Source organism: Thamnophis sirtalis, unplaced genomic scaffold (genome assembly GCF_051295495.1).
Source record: "Thamnophis sirtalis isolate CommonGarterSnake01/CBP01778 unplaced genomic scaffold, rThaSir2_p1.2 scaffold_4, whole genome shotgun sequence".
NCBI classification, from domain to species: domain Eukaryota; kingdom Metazoa; phylum Chordata; class Lepidosauria; order Squamata; family Natricidae; genus Thamnophis; species Thamnophis sirtalis.
Window position 1 is genome coordinate 135,559,632 of NW_028261384.1, and position 19,074 is coordinate 135,578,705.

Sequence of the window (19,074 nt, forward strand, 5' to 3'; positions counted from 1 at the left end):
TGAAATTATAGGATTCTTAAAGATTCCACAAGTACGTTCTAAAGGGGTTTAGAAGAAAATTCTTAATCTTATTGTTGTAATGGAATAATTAATACACGTAAAAAATTAGGCCTGGCTTTCTGTTAATAAGTGTTAGAATGTTCTGCATGGCTTAATGTCAAATACTTAGCATTGTTATCTGAAACTACCATGCCAGTTGCACAAAGTGAATATTAGGAATAGCTATTTTTTGAATATTTGAATTTCTTTGCTAAAATAATTGATTTTATTATTTATTTTATTTATTTTGTGAAGCATGTATTATATAACATATTTAAGTATAAACATGATTTTAATACATGAAATGGATATGAATAAAAAAGGATCATTAGGACACGGACAGTTGGCTCGCTGGTGCGTTTATGCAGGAGCATTTCAGACATTTTAGGAATGGGGTGAGGTTGATAGTAGACAGTCTAAGGTTAAAGCTCTGGGGATTTGGCGAAGAAACCACAGAGTCAGGTAGTGCATTCCAGGCATGGACAGTTCTGTTGCTGAAGTCATATTTTCTGAAATCGAGTTTTGAGTGGTTTACCTTAAGTTTGCAACTATTGTGTGCTCATGTGTTTTTGTGTTTGAAGCTGAAATAGTCATTGACAGATAGGACATTGTAGCAGATAATTTTATGTACTACACTTAGGTCCGGCCAAAGGGGCACAGGGGCCCCTCACGAGGTCTATTTTCGGCTGCGAGAACATGCTCTAGCACGCTGAAAGCTAAAATGGAGGTTGAGAGGGCCAGGCCGAGGAACTAGGGGCTAGTCCTTCACTGTTTCCAGGGAAGCCCTGTGGGCCTGATCTATGAACTTCCCAAGCTCGATCCAGCCCCTGGGCCTTGAGTTTGACACCCCTGATCTAGTGCATATGATTGAAATATTTTCCCCCAAATTGTATCTATATTCTTTAGGAAATGCTAGGACAACAATTTTCCTTGGATATATTTTAAATAGAAACAAATAGAAAAATTAAATTTGAAAAAAAGTCTCATCAGAATTCTATTGGACTTTCTTTAGCTAACTTGTGTCGCATTACCTCAGGAGGAATTTGGGACCAGTAAGCTCTCTTCACTTTATTTCATGGTCCCCAAAGAGGAAAAGCAGTACATTGGGATCATCCAACTGCTTCACCATTTTAGGTGGACATGGATTGGGATATTTTCTGTTCGTAATAACAATGGAGAAAAATTCTTACAGAAAATGCAGCCCTTACTTTCACAGAATGGAATATGTTCAGCATTCATAGAAAGGCTTGATCCAATAATTCACTTTGAAAACTTGGAAGAAACCTACCTACGAATTTTCATTAATTCAATTAATATGTTGAGTAGCAAATCCAATGCATTTCTTGTCTATGGAGAATCCGGGACAATTATTTGGCTAAGACTTGTAATATTTTTGTCAGATCCTGAAAGCAGGAAAACTGCCTTATTTGGAAAGGTGTGGATCGTGACTGCAATGATTGATTTTGCACTATCAGGCGTTCAAATCAGTTCGGATCTCAAGATGTTCCATGGGGCTCTTTCCTTCACCATTCATTCAACAGCTGTTGTAGGTTTCAGGGAATTTGTTCAGTCCATCAAACCTCTTTCAGACTCCGGAGATGGGTTTCGACAGGATATTTGGGAACAGTCATTTGACTGTTCATTTCCAAAGTCAGAGTTACAAGAAATACACAGTAGGAGATGCACTGAGGAGATGAAGCTGGAGGATCTTCCTGCACCTCTGTTTGAAATGGAAATGACTGGCCAAAGCTACAGCATCTACAATGCTGTTTATGCTGTGGCTCATGCTTTGCAGGCTCTAGACATGTTGAGGTTCAAAAGGAGGAAAACCATGAGGAGTAAAAACCCTGATCTTCCACAGCTACAGCCTTGGCAGGTATTCCATTTGCACTGGAGGCTTCTTCTATTTCAATCAGCAGTTTGAAATAGAATTACCTTTGGAACCCATTGTGAAAACTCTTAATATATTCTGCATGTGTGGACAAAAATAGAAGTAGAACCCTTTATTGACAGTAATTGGTTGGGGAAAAATTGCCTTCAGAAATTCTGGGTGCTCAATAATAGCAGATATTTACAATGCAATTAGAATAGAATAGAATGGAATAACAGAGTTGAAAGGGACCTTGGAGTTCTTCTAGTCCAACCCACTGCTTTGACAAGAAACCCTACACCACTTCAGACAAATGTTTAGATAATCTCTAAACGACCCAATTCCTACAACCGTTCTTCATATGTTTTAGTTTCCAGTCCCCTAATCATCTTTATTGTTATTCTCTGCACTCTTTCTAGAGTCTCAGCATCTTTTTTTTTACATTGTGGCAGCCAAATATGAATGCAGTATTCCATGTGTGGCGTTACGAAGGCAATTTAAAGTGGTATTAACTGTTCAAGTGATCCTGATTTAATCCCTCTGTTTATACAGCCTAGAACTGGGTTGGATTGTTTTGGCAGTTGCTGCACACTGCTGGCTCATATTTAAATGGTTGTCCACCAGGACTCCAAAATACCTCCTAAAAATTACTACTATTCAGCAAGGAGCTACATATACAGTACCTGCATTTATTTTCATGCCTAAATGTAGAACCTTACTTTTTTAACCATTGAATTTCATTTTATTAGATAGCCCCCAATGTTCAAGTCTGCCAAGATCTTTCAGTATCTTGAGCCTATCTTCTTGAGTATTGGCTATTCCTGCCAGTTTGGTGTCACCTGCATATTTGATGAGTTCCACATCTGTTCCCCCCTCCAAGTCATTGATGAAGATGTTGAAGAGTACTGGGCCTTAAACCGAGCCTTAGGGTACCCCACTGCATGCTTTCCTTCATGTAGATGAAATTCCATTGATGACTACACATTGAGTGCAGTTGGTCAGTCAGTTATGAATCCATCTGATGGTGATGCTGTCTAACCCACATTTTTGTACTTTATCTAGTAGTAGGTTATGTTCTACTTCATCAAATGCCTTACTGAAGTCCAAGTATATCAACTAATTTTGTCACTTTGGCAAAGAATGCAACAAGATTAGTCTGGCATGATTTCTTTTTGACAAAACCATGTTGGTTTTTGGTTTTTTCTTTGTGGGCTTCTAGTTTTTGCTGATTCATTGCTTGATTATCTTTTCCAGAATCTTCCCTGATATTGAGGGCAGGCTGATAGGTCTGTGGTTTCCTGGTTCTATATTTTTCCTTTTTTGAAGATAGGAACTACATCAGCTCTTTTCCAGTCCTCTGGCTGTTCTATGGTGCTCTAGAATCTTTGAAAGATATAGTTCAGTGGTTCTGCTATCTCATCTGCCAATTCCTTCAGAACCTTCTGGTGTAATCTATCCAGTCCTTGTGATTTGAACTTAGTTAGGGTACACAGGAGCTCACATACCATTTTCTTCCCTATTTTAAATGATGTTCCTAATCTGTTTTTTTTTGTGGTGTTGTTTTTGATAGGTTGGATTGTTTTTTCCCTTTGTGTAAAGACAGTGGCAAAAAAACAAGTTGAGTAGTTTTGCTTTCTCCCTGTTGATTGTACCTTCTTGACAAGTTGTTTATTAGACAGCCATTTGTTTGAGATGTTGTAGCATCTTCTCATTGAGCTGGCTGTTTTACTAGAAATCATTCAAGGTATCTTACATCTGTGTTATGTTGTTCTGTATAAAATACATACCAAAAATGATAAAAAATATTTAATAAATCAGTGTAGCTTAAAAAGTAATAGTGAAAAGGATAATTTATATTACTTTATGTTATCTCTCCAAAAACTAATCAATTCTCAGCTAATTGACTAACTACGTTTTCTGTCTCTTTGGGATATTTAGAGGCATCTTAGGCCCTTTTTAAATGTGGCATGCATAGTATGAAACAACCTTATATTTGCAGAATGAGTCTCTATCAGTCTCTAACTCTCATTTATCTATTAAAGAAAGCTTCTGTCTCAAATTCTAAAATCTGGAAATTAACCAGATCTCAGACTCTCAAATAGCTTTGTACCAATGAGTAAATATTATACATTATCTATCTAGAATTAGTTTTTGTTAGTAAATGGAGAAAGTTATATAATTCCAAAAGCCTATTTTCATTCCGATTCTCTGCATTGTTATACTTCCGTAAATAATATCAAATAAATCAAAGAGTTGACATATATATTTCCATACAATATTGATTATAAAATTTCTAAGTTTACGTAATTATTAAGAGTTATTGGATAGGGCAGAATGGGTGAATGTAACTTGGATATCTTTTTGTCTTCTCTATTATGTTGCTTTTAATTACCTCTCTCTTTTATTCCCTTTCAATTAGCTCCATTCATTTCTTCAAGGCATTTCTTTTAACAATTCAGCTGGGGAGAGAGTGTTCCTGAATGAGAAAGGGGAAGCAACTGGTGGATTCGACATCACCAACTTGATCACTTTTCCAAATAGATCCTTTCAGAGAGTTAGAGTTGGAAAGCTGGATGTAGAGGCTCCCAAAGGGAAGGAATTATGGGTTGATGAAGACGTGATTGTCTGGAGTCCAGGTTTTAATCAGGTATCAAATTAGTGAATTGACCATGTCGTAATCTATTATGATGCCATATTGAACCTAATCTCAGTCAAAATCTGATTCCTGGATTTTAAAGAAAGAATGGAATACTATTTTCAAATGTTGTTGATATCAAGCACTCATTAAATTGACAAAATGACATTACAATACAAGTTGGCATGTTTGGTTTGCACATCCATTTGAAATGACAAGAGTAGCCATTTTTCCATTAAATTGCTCCCTTGTGCAATTATTAACTTCCCCTGCTCTTCAAATAGGACCTTTTCTACATCATTATGGTTTCCACATCTTTTTAAGTTGCAGAGGAAATTAATAAGTTCAGTATTACTTTCCATGACATAGTTACAAAGTGTTATGATTTGTTCGCCAGGTTCCTCCATTTTCTCGATGCAATGACCCCTGTTTACCTGGATCCTGGAAGAAAGGAATTGAGGGGGATCAGTTCTGCTGCTATGACTGTGTTCCATGCCCAGAAGGGAAGATTTCAAACCATAATGGTAGGGTAGTAATTCTACCATTTTTCATTTGACTTAAGGAAAAGTTTAATAAAATATTTTTATTCATTACTTTAATAAGGAGATTTTCGATAAAATGGAATACCAATAAAGAAGAATATTTGTAGCTCAGGGTTGAAATGAGGGGTCCTTGGGGCTCTCTGAGCTTACTTGTTTTCTTGCAGATGTTTCATTACCCTAAGTAGGTAACATATAATCACTGCTAGTAAGGAATGCTGTTTGCTTTCAGTTGTCTGGGTATCCAGAGTAAGGATTTTATTTAAAGTAGCACAAATACAGTTCTGCAACCCAGAACAACAGAAAATGGAAAGGGAGCATCTATGCAACACATTTCAACAAAATGCATTCCCACACATCTTCAACAAAATGTTCCTAGCCACTCAATCCAATACAGCACAACAAACACAAACCCTAAACAGAATTACACTGCTATACATCAAGCATATCTCAAAAGCCACCAAACAACTTGGACAACCATATAGAATCAGTGTAGCACATGAGCCAACTAAAGCCCATCAAAATTTCCTAAGCAAATCAAAAGACGGAGCAAGCACAGAAGAAAAACAAGAGTCATGTAAAGGTACAATATAAGGACTGCAACCACCAATAAATGAGATGAACATGCGGAATACTGTCAAAATCTATCCATGAATACCAACTGGGGTCAGAAGACATGAATATAATTCTTTAATTTCACATCCTATAGACAGATTTAATGGTAGTTTCAGTTGGGAAAATGTGACAATGCTAGACCACACCAAGTCCAAAAATGCCAGGGAATATCTAGATACTTGGCACTCTCACAAATCAGCCATCAATCGACCATAGACATTAACAGCATCTAATGATTTTGCAAAAGAGGCAATCAATCAGACCAAAAGAGAACAAGACTCCAGCATCTCTCCACCACTAATCAGCACCAATATCATCATAGATTAACTCCAAAGTTAACCTCAAACCAACAATCAAGTAAACAACACACCAATCAAGAAGCAGATGAAAAGAAAAGGGGCATTGTGCCCCTTAAAGATCATATCGATTCTAAATTGGTGTATACTGAGGGGGAGGGGAGACTTTTAATGGTTGAATTGAAATTTGGTCGATATAAAATTTTGCTGGTGTTCATATACATGCCGAACAATAATCAAAGTACCTTTTTTAGAAAGTTGAATCAAAAAATTGCAGAGTTAGGCTATGACTACATATGTGTGGTGGGTGATTATAATGCTGGGGCAGATAGGACAATGGACTATAACCCAGGAAACATCCAAAAGGGAGGGGGAATTAAGAGAAAGGAGGAGAAATCTCCCCAAAATCTTTGAAGACATGAGGGAGGAATATGAATTAAAGGATGTATGGCGTGAACTCCACCCACAGAAACAACAATTTACTTTCTTTTCACATAGACATCAATCCTGCTCTAGGATCGACATGGCTTGTTTGACACCAGAAATTGGGGATCTGATTAAGGAAGCAGCAATCGAGGTTAATACCTGGGCCAATCATAATCCACTCTTATTGGTATGGAAAGGAATAAGGCAGGGGAGAAAGAGAAAGAAAGAGAGAGCAGACATATAGCTCAACTGCAGAATAGTAAAGGGGAATTAGTTGAAATCATGGGAAATTTTTCAAGGTTTTTTTCAGCAACTATATAGTAGAGGGGAAATTTCTGAGGACCAAATTAAGGAATTTTTAGATAATGCAAATCTACCTAAGATCTCAAATGAAGCAAAAGGGATACTAAACCAAAAGATAACAATAGATGAATTAGAAAAGGCAGTCAAAAAAATGGAAAACAACAAAACTCCTGGCATGGATGGTTTGCCAGTTGAAGTCTATAAAACTTTTTTGGAAATCTTAGGACAAGAGATGATTGTAATATTTAATGCTGTCTTGATGGATTCTATTGCACCGAAACCGTGGGCTGAGGCCTATATAACCCTTTTGCCTAAAGCTGGAGCTGACCATACCCAAATTAAAAACTATAGAGCCATTTCACTTTTGAATGTGGATTATAAAATCTTTGCAGCTATACTGGCAGATAGACTTAAATTCTTCCTTAGCAAATTTATACACCCTGATCAGAACAGCTTCCTGCCGCAAAGGCATTTGAAAGATAATGTTAGAATTATTTTGGATGCCTTAGAATATTATGAAGCCCAGCCGGACAAAAAAGTGGCCTTTATGTTTCTCGAAGCACAAAAGGCTTTTGATCGGGTAAATTGGAAGTTTATGTTTTCACAATTAGAAAGTATGAAGTTTGGTGAAAACGTCTTAAACGCAGTTTGGGCAATTTATGTACGACAAACTGTGACATTATTGGAAAATGGAGAAGAGGTGGGTGATATTGAGATTGGTAAAGGCACAAGACAAGGATGCCAGTTATACCCCTTACTATTTATCCTTACATTAGAACCCCTTCTTAGAATAGTGAGGAGTGATATACAAATTAAAGTGTTACGAGTTAAAGCTCAGGAATTTAAGGTCCAGGCTTTTGCCGACGATCTTGTTTTTATTCTGGAGGATCCTATGGCTTCTGGGATACACATTTTACATAAAATAGAGGAGTACAGCATGATAGCGGGGTTATGTATAAATAAAGAGAAGACAAAACTGTTAATTAAGAATATGACTTTGAACCAGAAAAGGGAAGTACAAAGCCTGTTAGGGATTAACATGGCCCATAAAATACAATACTTGGGAATTTGGTTTACGGAGAGATGTTCCTCTATCAAGGTAGATAATTATATGAAATTACTACAACAGGTATCTAAGGATATGACTGATTGGAGTGGTAAACAACTGTCTTTGATTGGCAGGATTGGGACAGTTACGACACATGTACTATCAAAAATTTTGTTTTTGTTTCAAACGGCACCGACTAAATTGGACAATTTTTTAAAAAATCCTTGGAGCCAATATTGGCTCGATTTATATGGCAAGGCAAGAAAGCACGAATTAAAGCCCAAATGTTGCAAAAACGTAAAGAACTGGGAGGATTCGGAGCACCCAACTGGGAAGCATATTATAATGCAGCAATTATGACAGGGGTGAAGGATTGCGTGAAGTTGAGTAGAAGGCACCTATTGGCTATAGAGGGACATGACCTCCCCCAGGGATGGCATGCCTCCCTTTGGCAAGAAAGAGATACTCCCCATAGGTACTTCATGGGACATTATATTCAGAAGTTTTTGATGGGGGTGTGGGAAAAGATGAGGAAAAAGTACTATCTTAGGGTTCCATGTTGGTTGGCACCGTTGGAGGCGTTAACGCATCCCAGTGTATTTAACTGGATAAGAAACATAACATATAACTATATTATGAAAGAAGATGGCAAGATGAAAACAAAGATGGAAATATAGCAGCAGAGCAGGAATCTGGAATGGTGGGAATATTTACAGACTAGAAATAAGTTTAAAAGTGATAAGGTATGGTTTGGGATCTACCCAAACTCTCAGGGGCTAGATAAGATTTTGTTTGGCGGAGATAAAAAATTGTTATCAAAGATTTATCAATTTTTGACCTGTCAAGATGCTAAAGAATAGATGGATAAAAGCCTTCTAATAACATGGGAGAGAAATTTGGCTATGAGATTGAAATGGGCAAATGGTGGGATCTATGGAGTAAGACTATTAAACTTACAATATCTACAGCGTTTAAAGAAAACATATACAAGATGGTTTATAGATGGCACTTCCCCCCAACGAGGTTAGCCAAAATGTTTCCTGGGTTATCTCCACTGTGTTGGAAATGTGGAAGAAGGGATGGCACATTCTACCATATTTGCTGGTATTGTACTGAGGCCACGAAATACTGGAGAAGGATTCAAAACTGGCTAAAAGAGGTTACCGGGGCAAGCATGGAATGCAAAACCGAGAATTTTCTACTAAGCATGAAACCAGAAAACATGAGTAAATCTATATGGCATTTGAGCCTACATATAATTGTGGCCGCAAGAATAACCTATGGACAATTTTGGATATCTATTACCATACCATCGGAAAACGCCATTATTAAAAAGATCTATGAATGTGCAGAAATGGACAAAATGACGGGTTGGCTGAGGGACAAAGGAGAAACGGAACATTATCATAGCTGGAACCTATGGTATATGTGGGCGACAAGGAGAACAGCAGGGACTTAAAACGGGGAAAGTTAAATAGCAGTTGTTAACAATGGGAACTAAAAGTGAACATGAGTATTGTAATAGATCCCTGAAGATTGTAACGAGAAGATGCTGCTTAGAGACTAAACAATGAGGAAGGGGGAAAAAAGTTGGGCTGGGAACGACTGTCACCGTGGGGGGGGGAGGGGTGTATGTTTAAAGTTGTATTTTTATTTGTATGTTTTATTCTTTAAAAAAGGTATAACTAATAAAGATTATTTTAAAAATGAGAAGTTGCAAAAAAGCCATCAGTAAACAGTTCAACCAAAGACTCTCTAAGTAGGTACCCATCCACATAGACTGGCAAGACATTTTGATGGTATTTAGTTTGGGTAGATGAAACATTTACATGGAAACAAGCAAACTCAGAGAACATGAAGGACCCCTCAATAGTATGGAATGCCTAGATGAAAAGAAATATGTTGATTTTCCTTCCAGATATGGAAGATTGCTTTGAATGTTCTGAAGATCATTATCCAAATAAAGAAAAGAATGGATGTAAAGTGAAAAAGCTGGTTTTCCTAATTTTTGAAGAATCCTTAGGAATTGGTTCAGCCTCAGCAGCTCTTGGTTTCTTCTTCTGGACCTCTTGTATTCTTGGAATTTTTATTAAGAACAAAGATACACCCATTGTCAAAGCCAACAACCGGTCCCTCACCTACACCCTCCTTGTCTCTCTTCTGCTCTGTTTTCTCTCCTCTCTGCTCTTCCTCAGCCAGCCTGGAAAAGTGACCTGCCTTCTCCGACAATCAATGTTTGGCATCACTTTCTCAGTGGCCATTTCTAGTGTACTGGCCAAAACTACCACTGTAGTTGTTGCTTTCATGGCCACTAAACCTGGATCTCAGATGAGGAAATGGGTGGGGAAAAGATTGGCCTTTTCTATTGTCATTTCCTGCTCTTTCTTCCAAGTATGTATTTGCATTGTTTGGTTGTCGATATCTCCCCCATTCCCGGAGTTGGACATGCATTCACAGCCCCAAGAAATGATTTTACAATGCAATGAGGGGTCAGCTTTCGTCTTCTACTGTGTCTTGGGCTACATGGGTATCTTGGCCATCGCCAGCTTTATTGTGGCTTTCCTTGCCCGTAAATTACCTGACAGCTTTAACGAAGCCAAGTTCATCACCTTCAGCATGTTGGTTTTTTGCAGTGTGTGGATCTCCTTCTTTCCAGCCTATCTGAGCACAAAGGGAAAAGCCATGGTAGCTGTGGAGGTCTTCTCCATTTTGGCCTCCAGTGCTGCATTACTGGGATGCATATTCCTCCCAAAATGCTACATCATTGTTTTCCGCCCTGACCTCAACCACAGGGAGCTACTCACAAAGAGATGTTAATTTCTGCCTCAGAAAAATTGCTTTAAAAATTACTAGAATGACTAATACCTATACGAAACGTATTAGTGATAGGGGCAGAGGGGCATTTCTATCAAAGAAAGATTTGTGTAGGATCTTTAGGATTATTTAGATTTATTATTTTTGTCCATTTCAAAATCTCTGCTCTTGTTTCTTCATTTTCTCCATTTCACAAGATTCTTTAACATAATGCTTTCTCCTTTTCAACATGTGCATTTAACTTGATTTTGGTCATCTAAGATTGTTATTCCCTGTTAGGATTTTTAAGATATTAATGAACATCAAATTATGTCTGATATTTGCAGGGGCATTACATGAATTCCTAAAGCATTACATAAATACATTAAGTAGTATATTTCAATTTTAAAATCATAAATTTATCACAGTATCAATTACTTTGTATTTGTCAGTGTTCTTTCAAATGTAAAATTTATTGAGTTTGCAATTCTTGTAAGCTTAACTGTATTTTAGAAAAGCATGACCATTATTTGAGTATATTCCTCTGCAAAGACTTTAAGCAACAAATTAGATTATTTCAACCTTGGTATGTGCAGCTGTTTTTTTCTCCTGCCTGATATTAATCTCCACTCCTTCAATTGTTTTCTGGGGAACAATGGGAAACATCAGAATGCCATATGATGTAAAAGCAGAAGCAGAAACAGCGCTGACCATGCAACAGTGGATGTTATGCTCCACAATTTATGCAATCTATTCCCTTTGACAATGTTCCAAATAATACAAAAGATGGAGAATTTGGTCCATCCAATATCTGTCAATTTCAAACTGAACCCGGCAGGAGCTAATTCTCATTTCTCAGTTGCCACATATTGTGGATATCTCTGTGTGGGTGCAGGGGGGGAGAAGTTGGAATGCATTGCCAGACAATAGCAATAGCAATAGCAGTAGACTTATATACTGCTTCATAGGGCTTTCAGCCCTCTCTAAGCGGTTTACAGAGAGTCAGCATATTGCCCCCAACAATCTGGGTCCTCATTTTACCCACCTCGGAAGGATGGAAGGCTGAGTCAACCCTGAGCCGGTGGGATTTGAACCGCTGAACTGCTGATCTAGCAGTAGCTTGCAGTGCTGCATTTAACCACTGCGCCACCTTGGCTCGCAAAGCCCCAATCTTTCTCTTTGGAACCAAGGTCATCTCCATAGACGTCAGAATAAGAAGAAAGGGAGTACCTAAATAACCATTTAATTGGACAATGTGACTGTAGACATGTTCATGGTCATGTGGCTGGCATGCCGAAATGCTTAAGGTGCACCGAATGCTGTTACCTTCCCACCAAAGGTGGTTCCTATTTCTTTACTTGTATTTTTACATGCTTTCGAACTGCTAGGTTGTCAGAACCTCGAACAAGTAACGGAAGCACACGTCGTTACGCGACGCTAGGAATTCAAACCACCGAACTGCTGACCTTTCTGATCAACAAGCTCAGCCTCTTAGTTACTGAGCCACCTTGTCCCCTTAAGAACCTGACATAATTTCAAAAATGTACTTTCATTCTGCTTCAATTCATTTTTCCCTTCCCTTCGGTTAGGAATATAATCTAACTGTTTGGTTGGCAACATATAAATCATCTAACCATGCTGTACCTGTTTCTTTAAATCATGCTGTAAATGTGATTAGTTGCTGTTTCCTCAATTGGCCATTGGATGGAGGCAGAATTACTGTTAGATGCTGATCTGATCTGAGTGTTTGGAAGCTGGCTGTTAGAAGTGCCATATAGTGATCAACGTGAGCTATTCTATGTTTTGCACTTGCTAGCAAACTTTGTGTACTGGACTGTTTGTATGATTATGGACTATGTTATTTGGATTATCCCTTAACTGAAAGACGTTGATGACTGACTGTCTTAACCATGTATGACTTGGTTTGTTTGATGGAATCTGATACCTCTATTTCAACTTAGTTAAAGCCCATTTTAAACTGCAGTGTCTCTGTATGCTGGCTTGTTTGCTTTCACAGAATGGGGTCTGTTTAGCTTTTACGCAAAACATTCCACAACACCTCCACTTGGAAGATTTGTCAGAATTATCAGACTCAGTCTCAATTTCTTTTTAATAAATTGATGGATCGAAACATGAATGTTTTTCTTGTCCACGGAGAATCCATCATAATCGTGTGGCTGAGAACTGTCATGTTTCTATGGTATCCTGAAAATAAAGAGAGTATGTTATTTAGGAAGGTTTGGATCCTGATGAATTCAATTGATTTCATTCTGATGGGAATTCAAAGGAGTTGGGATTTCCAGTTGTTCCATGGGGCTCTTTCCTTTACTGTGCATTCCAGAGAAGTTTGTGGGTTCAAAGAATTTCTTCAAGTCATCAAACCTTCAACCCACAAAGATGGATTTCTCCAAGAGGTTTGGGAGCAATTGTTCGATTGTTCATTTTCAAAGGCAGAATTAGTTTTATCTACGATTAGTGAAACCTGTACTGGAGAAGAGAAGTTGGAGACTCTACCTGGTCCTCTGTTTGAGTTGCAGATGACTGGCCAAAGCTACAGTATCTACAATGCTGTTTATGCAGTGGCACATTCTTTGCATCAGGCAGTGAGATCAAAATCCCAAACGAGAGATATTCAAAGTTCATCACCTTCAGCATGTTGGTCTTCTGCAGTGTGTGGATCTCCTTCTTTCCAGCCTAACTGAGCACAAAAGGAAAAGCCATGGTAGCTGTGGAGGTCTTCTCCATCCTGTCCTCCAGTGCTGCATTACTGGGGTGCATATTCCTCCCAAAATGCTACATCATTGCTTTGCGGCCTGACCTCAACCACAGGGAGCAACTCAAAAAGAGAAATTAAGTCTTTGTGTAATATTTCTGGCTTTGACAAATTGCTGAGGAAAAAAAAGAGAAATATTGTTTGCTATCTATAGGAGACATATTGAAGTCATTACTTCTGACAACAGATGATTAATGGAGAAATTATCCTGCTCACTAAGATTTATTATATTTGCCAATTGGGAAAGAAATGCTCATGTTGTGGCATTTGTAATTATTATCCAAGGTTCTTTAATTAAACAACTTCTGTCTCAAATTAAACACCTTCTGAAAGTGTTGTTAGGGATGTAATCTTAATCTTGGGTTGTTTGTGTATGTATGTGTGTGTGTGTGTTTGTGTGTGTATACACACACACACACAAACACATATATATATATACACACATATACACATATACACATATACACATATACACATATACACATATACACATATACACATATACACATATACACATATACACATATACATATATACATATATACATATATACATATATACATACACACACACACACACACACACACACACACACACACACACACATATACACATATATATGCCATGATTGAAATAATGTGTCTGTCACTTTAAATGCTCAAGTGAGATGTGATTGGATGCTGTTTCTTTAATCAGCCATAAGAGCGAGTAGAAACTGCTACTGGTTGTTCCTGGTTGTTCCTGTATGTTCTCCGTGCTTGTTATAGGTGTTGAATACTGTATATTGGATGGTGGCTTCTCCGTATGTTAGTTACCTGTCTACATGGTGAATCATGAGTTGAGCATGTGTAAACCAATGTGTTGTATCATAGACTGTGTAGATAATTCAAGACTACTTATCGCTTGCTTTGGAGAATGTTTATCCCACTTTATTTTTGTTAAAACAAGTAAAGTTATCCTTGTTTTAACTTCGGTGGCTGTGATTGATAGTGTGACTATTCAGTGGCACATTCCTTGCTACCTTCTGATATTCAATTCTAGTCTCCAAAAGGAGACCTACTTAACAGGTGTCAACCATAGCTCTAGTTCATTTTCATTTTCAGCAGCAGATAATTTATATTGGGACTCTAGAGATATAAATAAAATGTGTTTGCATGTGCTTGTGTTTTTCTGTGTGTTGACGTCTATAAACCTGTGAAGAAAATTAATCTCTTTCATAAACGAGAGCAAGGAAACAGTTAAAAGCATTTATTTATGATACGCTTCTGCAAAAGGATTCTCAATCATGAAAGACAGAAAGAGAGAATGTCTGATAGGTTCAGATGCAGCATTTAAATACAGTTTTTGGGGTACAGGTCATTTCCTTAAATGTCTGTAACATAAAGGCATGTTACACAATACGTGTTATATAATGACATTTGGCTACTATTCAACCAGTTTCCCCATAAACGTTCCCTTGAATGGAAATTTCCCATTATTCCAGTCCCCATTACATGGAGATAATAGAATCATATCAGAATAATCAATCTACTTCAGCCTTTTGAGACTGACACCAGCACTTTCTTGGTTGACCCATCCAATTTCTCCTTGGTTAAGCTTCCCTTTCTGGAAATCCCCTAAAGGTTTGTTCTATATATGGTATTAGCTGAATGTGTTACAGAAGTCATTATGAGACTGCTGTCTTTTGCATTTTAGAGTGTAGAGCTATAGTGTAAAATGGAGTCTATCAGGTTCTTGCTTTTTACACAAATAACCTTATTTCTTTCAAAACCATTCTGATGCCCTCTAAGCAATTCAGTTTCCATGTCAGCAAATTCCAGATAAAAATAAAATTATCTCAGCTTTGAAAAGAGCTAAGGTGGTTTGTGACAAACTCTCTTGGGGGACTCCAACTCTCAAAGGCCTGGAAAAGGTCTTCTTCTCAACACAGAATCTGAGGTAACATCTAAAGCCTAATTGCAGAGTCATTATCCTGAGAAATAAACACTGGCATAATAAGATCTCTACAAAATTGTGCATTAGTTATCCTACTGTGGCATGCTTATAGCCAACAGATACAAACATTCATATTTTTAGTTTCCGATTCAACCCAAGAATTAACACAAACCCTGGCAGGACTGGTGTCAGTCAGCCAGCTAGATTGTCTGTGTTGTAATTACACACCAGAATATCACTTAATCATATCTATGGATATTCGCAGTCACTCAGATCACGGTTGTCCCAAAAGTGCTTCTTCAAAAAGGCAACTGGATTTGCTTCTCCATGAGGAAAAATGTCTCCCTTGAAAAAGCATTTTTAGAATCATTTAATGATAGAGTTATCGGCCTTTGCAAAAGAACGGCTGAGGAAGAAAAGCTGAAATATCCTCTTGGTAGTTCTCTTAATCTCCCCGCTCTTCATATATAGTTTTTCTGATGAGGCAATTAGGGAGCTTTTTCTGCTTTTTAAGAAAATATCTTCTCTGTGACTATATTGCTGGGATTTAGACCTTTTGGGGGTTTTTTTTTTATGTGCATATTCCAGTATAAAAAAAAATAGACATTTCAAAATGTAAATCATGGTCAAAGTTCAAAGCAATGCAAACAGGCTAAGTGAATCTACACTGAAACTATTTGGGATTTGATTCCTGGATGGTTCAATGAGGTTTGTGAACCTTAGACGGACAAATCCATACAGCTCCCCTCCATTCCATAGTATGCAAAGATATGCATTTAATTTTTTTATTAAAATAAAATCTAAAATTGAATGAAAAATAAAAAAGATAATATGATAAGATAAAAAGCAAAACACCAGAACATGCGCGAGCAACCCCCCCCCTCCCCATGCAAGTGTGAGTGACCCTTGGGTGGGTTTCTCCCTCCCCAAGCTACGGAACCTTTCCTGAAGCCTGAGGAGGCTGGGCGAGGCTATTTTCGCCCTCCCCAGGCTTCAGGAAAATCTCCGGAGTCTGGGGAGGGAGAAAACAGTCCAATGGCTCAACTGGAAGTTCGGGAATAAACTTCTGGTTTGCCCATTGGGTTCTTTTTCACCTTCCTCGGCCTTTAGGAAAGCCTCTGGAGCCTGGGGAGGGAGAAAAACAGGTCCAACAGGCAAACCAGAAGTTCATTCCTGAACTTTCGGTAGCGCTGTTGAGCCTGTTTTTCACCCTCTCTAGGCTCCAGAGGCTTTCCTAAAGCCTTGGAAGGACAAAAACAGCCTCCCCTGGCCCTCTGGAAGGCCAAACACCAGCTGGTTGGCATGCGCATGCGCACTGAATCTGGGGGCTGTCAAGGGCTTCAGTGCCCTGCCGTACCTGCAAATATGGCTCTGCATGTCACCTGTGGCTCACATGCCATACGGGTTCACCATCATGGGTCTATAGTGTAGTCTAGTCTAGCCTAGCCTAGTCTAGTCTAGCCTAGTCTAGTCTAGCATAGCCTAGCATAGCCTAGCATAGCCTAGCATAGCCTAGCATAGCCTAGCATAGCCTACCATAACCTAGCATAGCCTAGCATAGCCTAGCATAGCATAGTATATCCTCGACTTGAGACTGGTCTAAAGTCCTCAAGTTATAAACAACCACAGATCCTCAACTTACAACAGACAGCCTGGCAACCAAAGATCTGTGCCTTTGATTAAGATGTTCCTGGCTGGAAGTGGGCTTTTTATTCTGTTGCCATTGGCCGGTCTGCTTGACAGATCTGGTATAAATAGCTGTGAAGCAGAGCGGGATGCTGTTGCTTGCTGTTCTGTTCTAATAAATTTGTTAAAGTTATTTCAACGAGTATGACACCTCTCTTTTGGTCCAGTTTTCAATAAGTATATTATAGTATGGTATGGTATGCAATGACGTGCGGTGAAGTTTATGGCTGGTGGGGCACTGACACAGTGGTGGGTTTCAAATTTTTTTAGACTTGTGGACTTCAACTCCCAGAATTCCACAGCCAGGCATGCTCAGTTCCGATTTAAAGCGACAGCATTTGTTTTTCTCCTTTGCAAAAAAGTTTCCTTCATTCTTTTTCTTCTCCCTCCCCTTCCTTCCTCCCTCTCTCTCTCCCTCACCCTCTCTCAAACAGACACATGGACACATAGAAGTTGGATTGGACTATCTCTCCTACCCCCTTCCCTCTCTCACTCTCTCTCTCTCAAACAAACACAAACACAGAAGTTGGATTGGAGCCGATCCAAGCCTTTGATTGCAGGCGGAGCTACGTTGCTTTTTCAAACGTGTAATCATTGAAGCTGGGCTTATATAGTTTTATCCAGCTCTGTGTGTGCTTGTGTGTGTATGTGTGTTTGAAAAGGCAATGTGGCTCTGCCTGCAATCAAACTACACTTGGGGAGAGATCTACACTTGAGGATGAAGTTTGAATTCCTCCCCCTCCTTCTGACCTACACGTACCTTTTCCAGCTGTTTCAGAGAGGATTTTAACTCTGCTCTTGCCTGTCATCATGAAAAGAAAAAAAATGTAAAAGGAAAAAGGCAAGAGATGAGGTCAGGCTGAGCTAGTTGGTGCCAGAGTCACCATGGATGACTCTGCTTAACTGTTCAAAAAACCTCTTAAAAAGTGCCCTCTACAGGAGGAGGCAGGGGAACAATGTGCCTCACCTAGGTCAGAAATTTTTAGGCTTTTAACCCTTGCTTAACTCTGCTCGAGTGATCATAAAACACCTAAAGTCAGACCAGATGAGGCACGTCGTTCTCCTGCCTTCTCCTCTAGAGGGCACTTTTTAGAGGCTTTTTTAAACAGTTAAGCACTAAGCAGAGTCATCCACAGTGACTCTGGCAGCAACTAGCTCAGCCTGCCCCAGCTCTCGCCTTTTTCCTTTTACAATTTTTTTTCTTTTCATGATGACAGTGATGAGGCTCTGCCTCCCCTGCCTCCCCTGACTGCACGTACCTGGTGGTATGGTATGGTGTATGGTATGGTGTATGGTATGGTATGGTATGGTATGGTATGGTATGGTATGGTATGGTATGGTATGGTATGGTATGGTATAGTATAGTATAGTATAGTATAGTATAGTATAGTATAGTATAGTATAGTATAGTATAGTATAGTATAGTATAGTATAGTATAGTATAGTACAGTATAACCTTTATTGTCATTGTACATCATGTATACTACAAAATTGGTTATTTTATCTGTATTTTTGAGAATATTATGTGGGTCCTCTATGAGCTCTCATTCCAATGTGTGATAAACCTGTTAATAAATAAAAACCTTGTCCAGGCATTTTCTATGAGTTAATACTACTTTGAATGTACAAACAATTCTGATTTTAAAGATCAGAAATCGGATTGCAATGGATATAAAGCCAAAGTTAGTTTCATGCATAGGATGAAATCATAAGATACATACAAGGAACATTGTTGGAAGTTGGGAGGGACCTCAGAGGTCTTCTAGTCAAACCCCGCCCCCTGTTCAAGCAGGAAACTCTATATCATTTCAGACAAATGGTTTTATGTCATTTGATGTCAAAAGATTTAAGCACCCCTGTTCAGATGGAAGGTTATGATGACTCTTTAAATCAAAAGAAAGAAAGGAAGTTTTAACTTGTACTTGAGATGCAGTTAAGGATTATATCTTTCATCCAATGTCACTTTTTATTCAACACGAATGGACTTTTGCATATAAATGGACCTAATTAAAGTTTGACCCCTGCTCGTAACAAAAGATCAGGGATTGATCCAAAATAGAAGTCAATTTTCCTTTCTCTTCTGCCACATATTAATTTGGGAGCAAATCATCTGAAA

The 19,074-nt window shown here is 38.5% G+C and overlaps 1 protein-coding gene across 1 annotated transcript; it reads left to right on the forward strand.

Annotated features, from left to right (window-relative positions):
• Window positions 1–1,057: 1,057 nt before the first annotated feature.
• LOC148046789 (vomeronasal type-2 receptor 26-like) lies at window positions 1,058–18,836 on the forward strand. The gene is made up of 5 exons (XM_087714958.1): window positions 1,058–1,915; window positions 4,335–4,556; window positions 4,942–5,068; window positions 9,690–10,582; window positions 18,807–18,836. Exons 1-5 carry the CDS (start codon window positions 1,115–1,117, stop codon window positions 18,834–18,836), a joined length of 2,073 nt encoding a protein of 690 aa, XP_087571084.1. The 5' UTR covers window positions 1,058–1,114.
• Window positions 18,837–19,074: the final 238 nt, after the last annotated feature.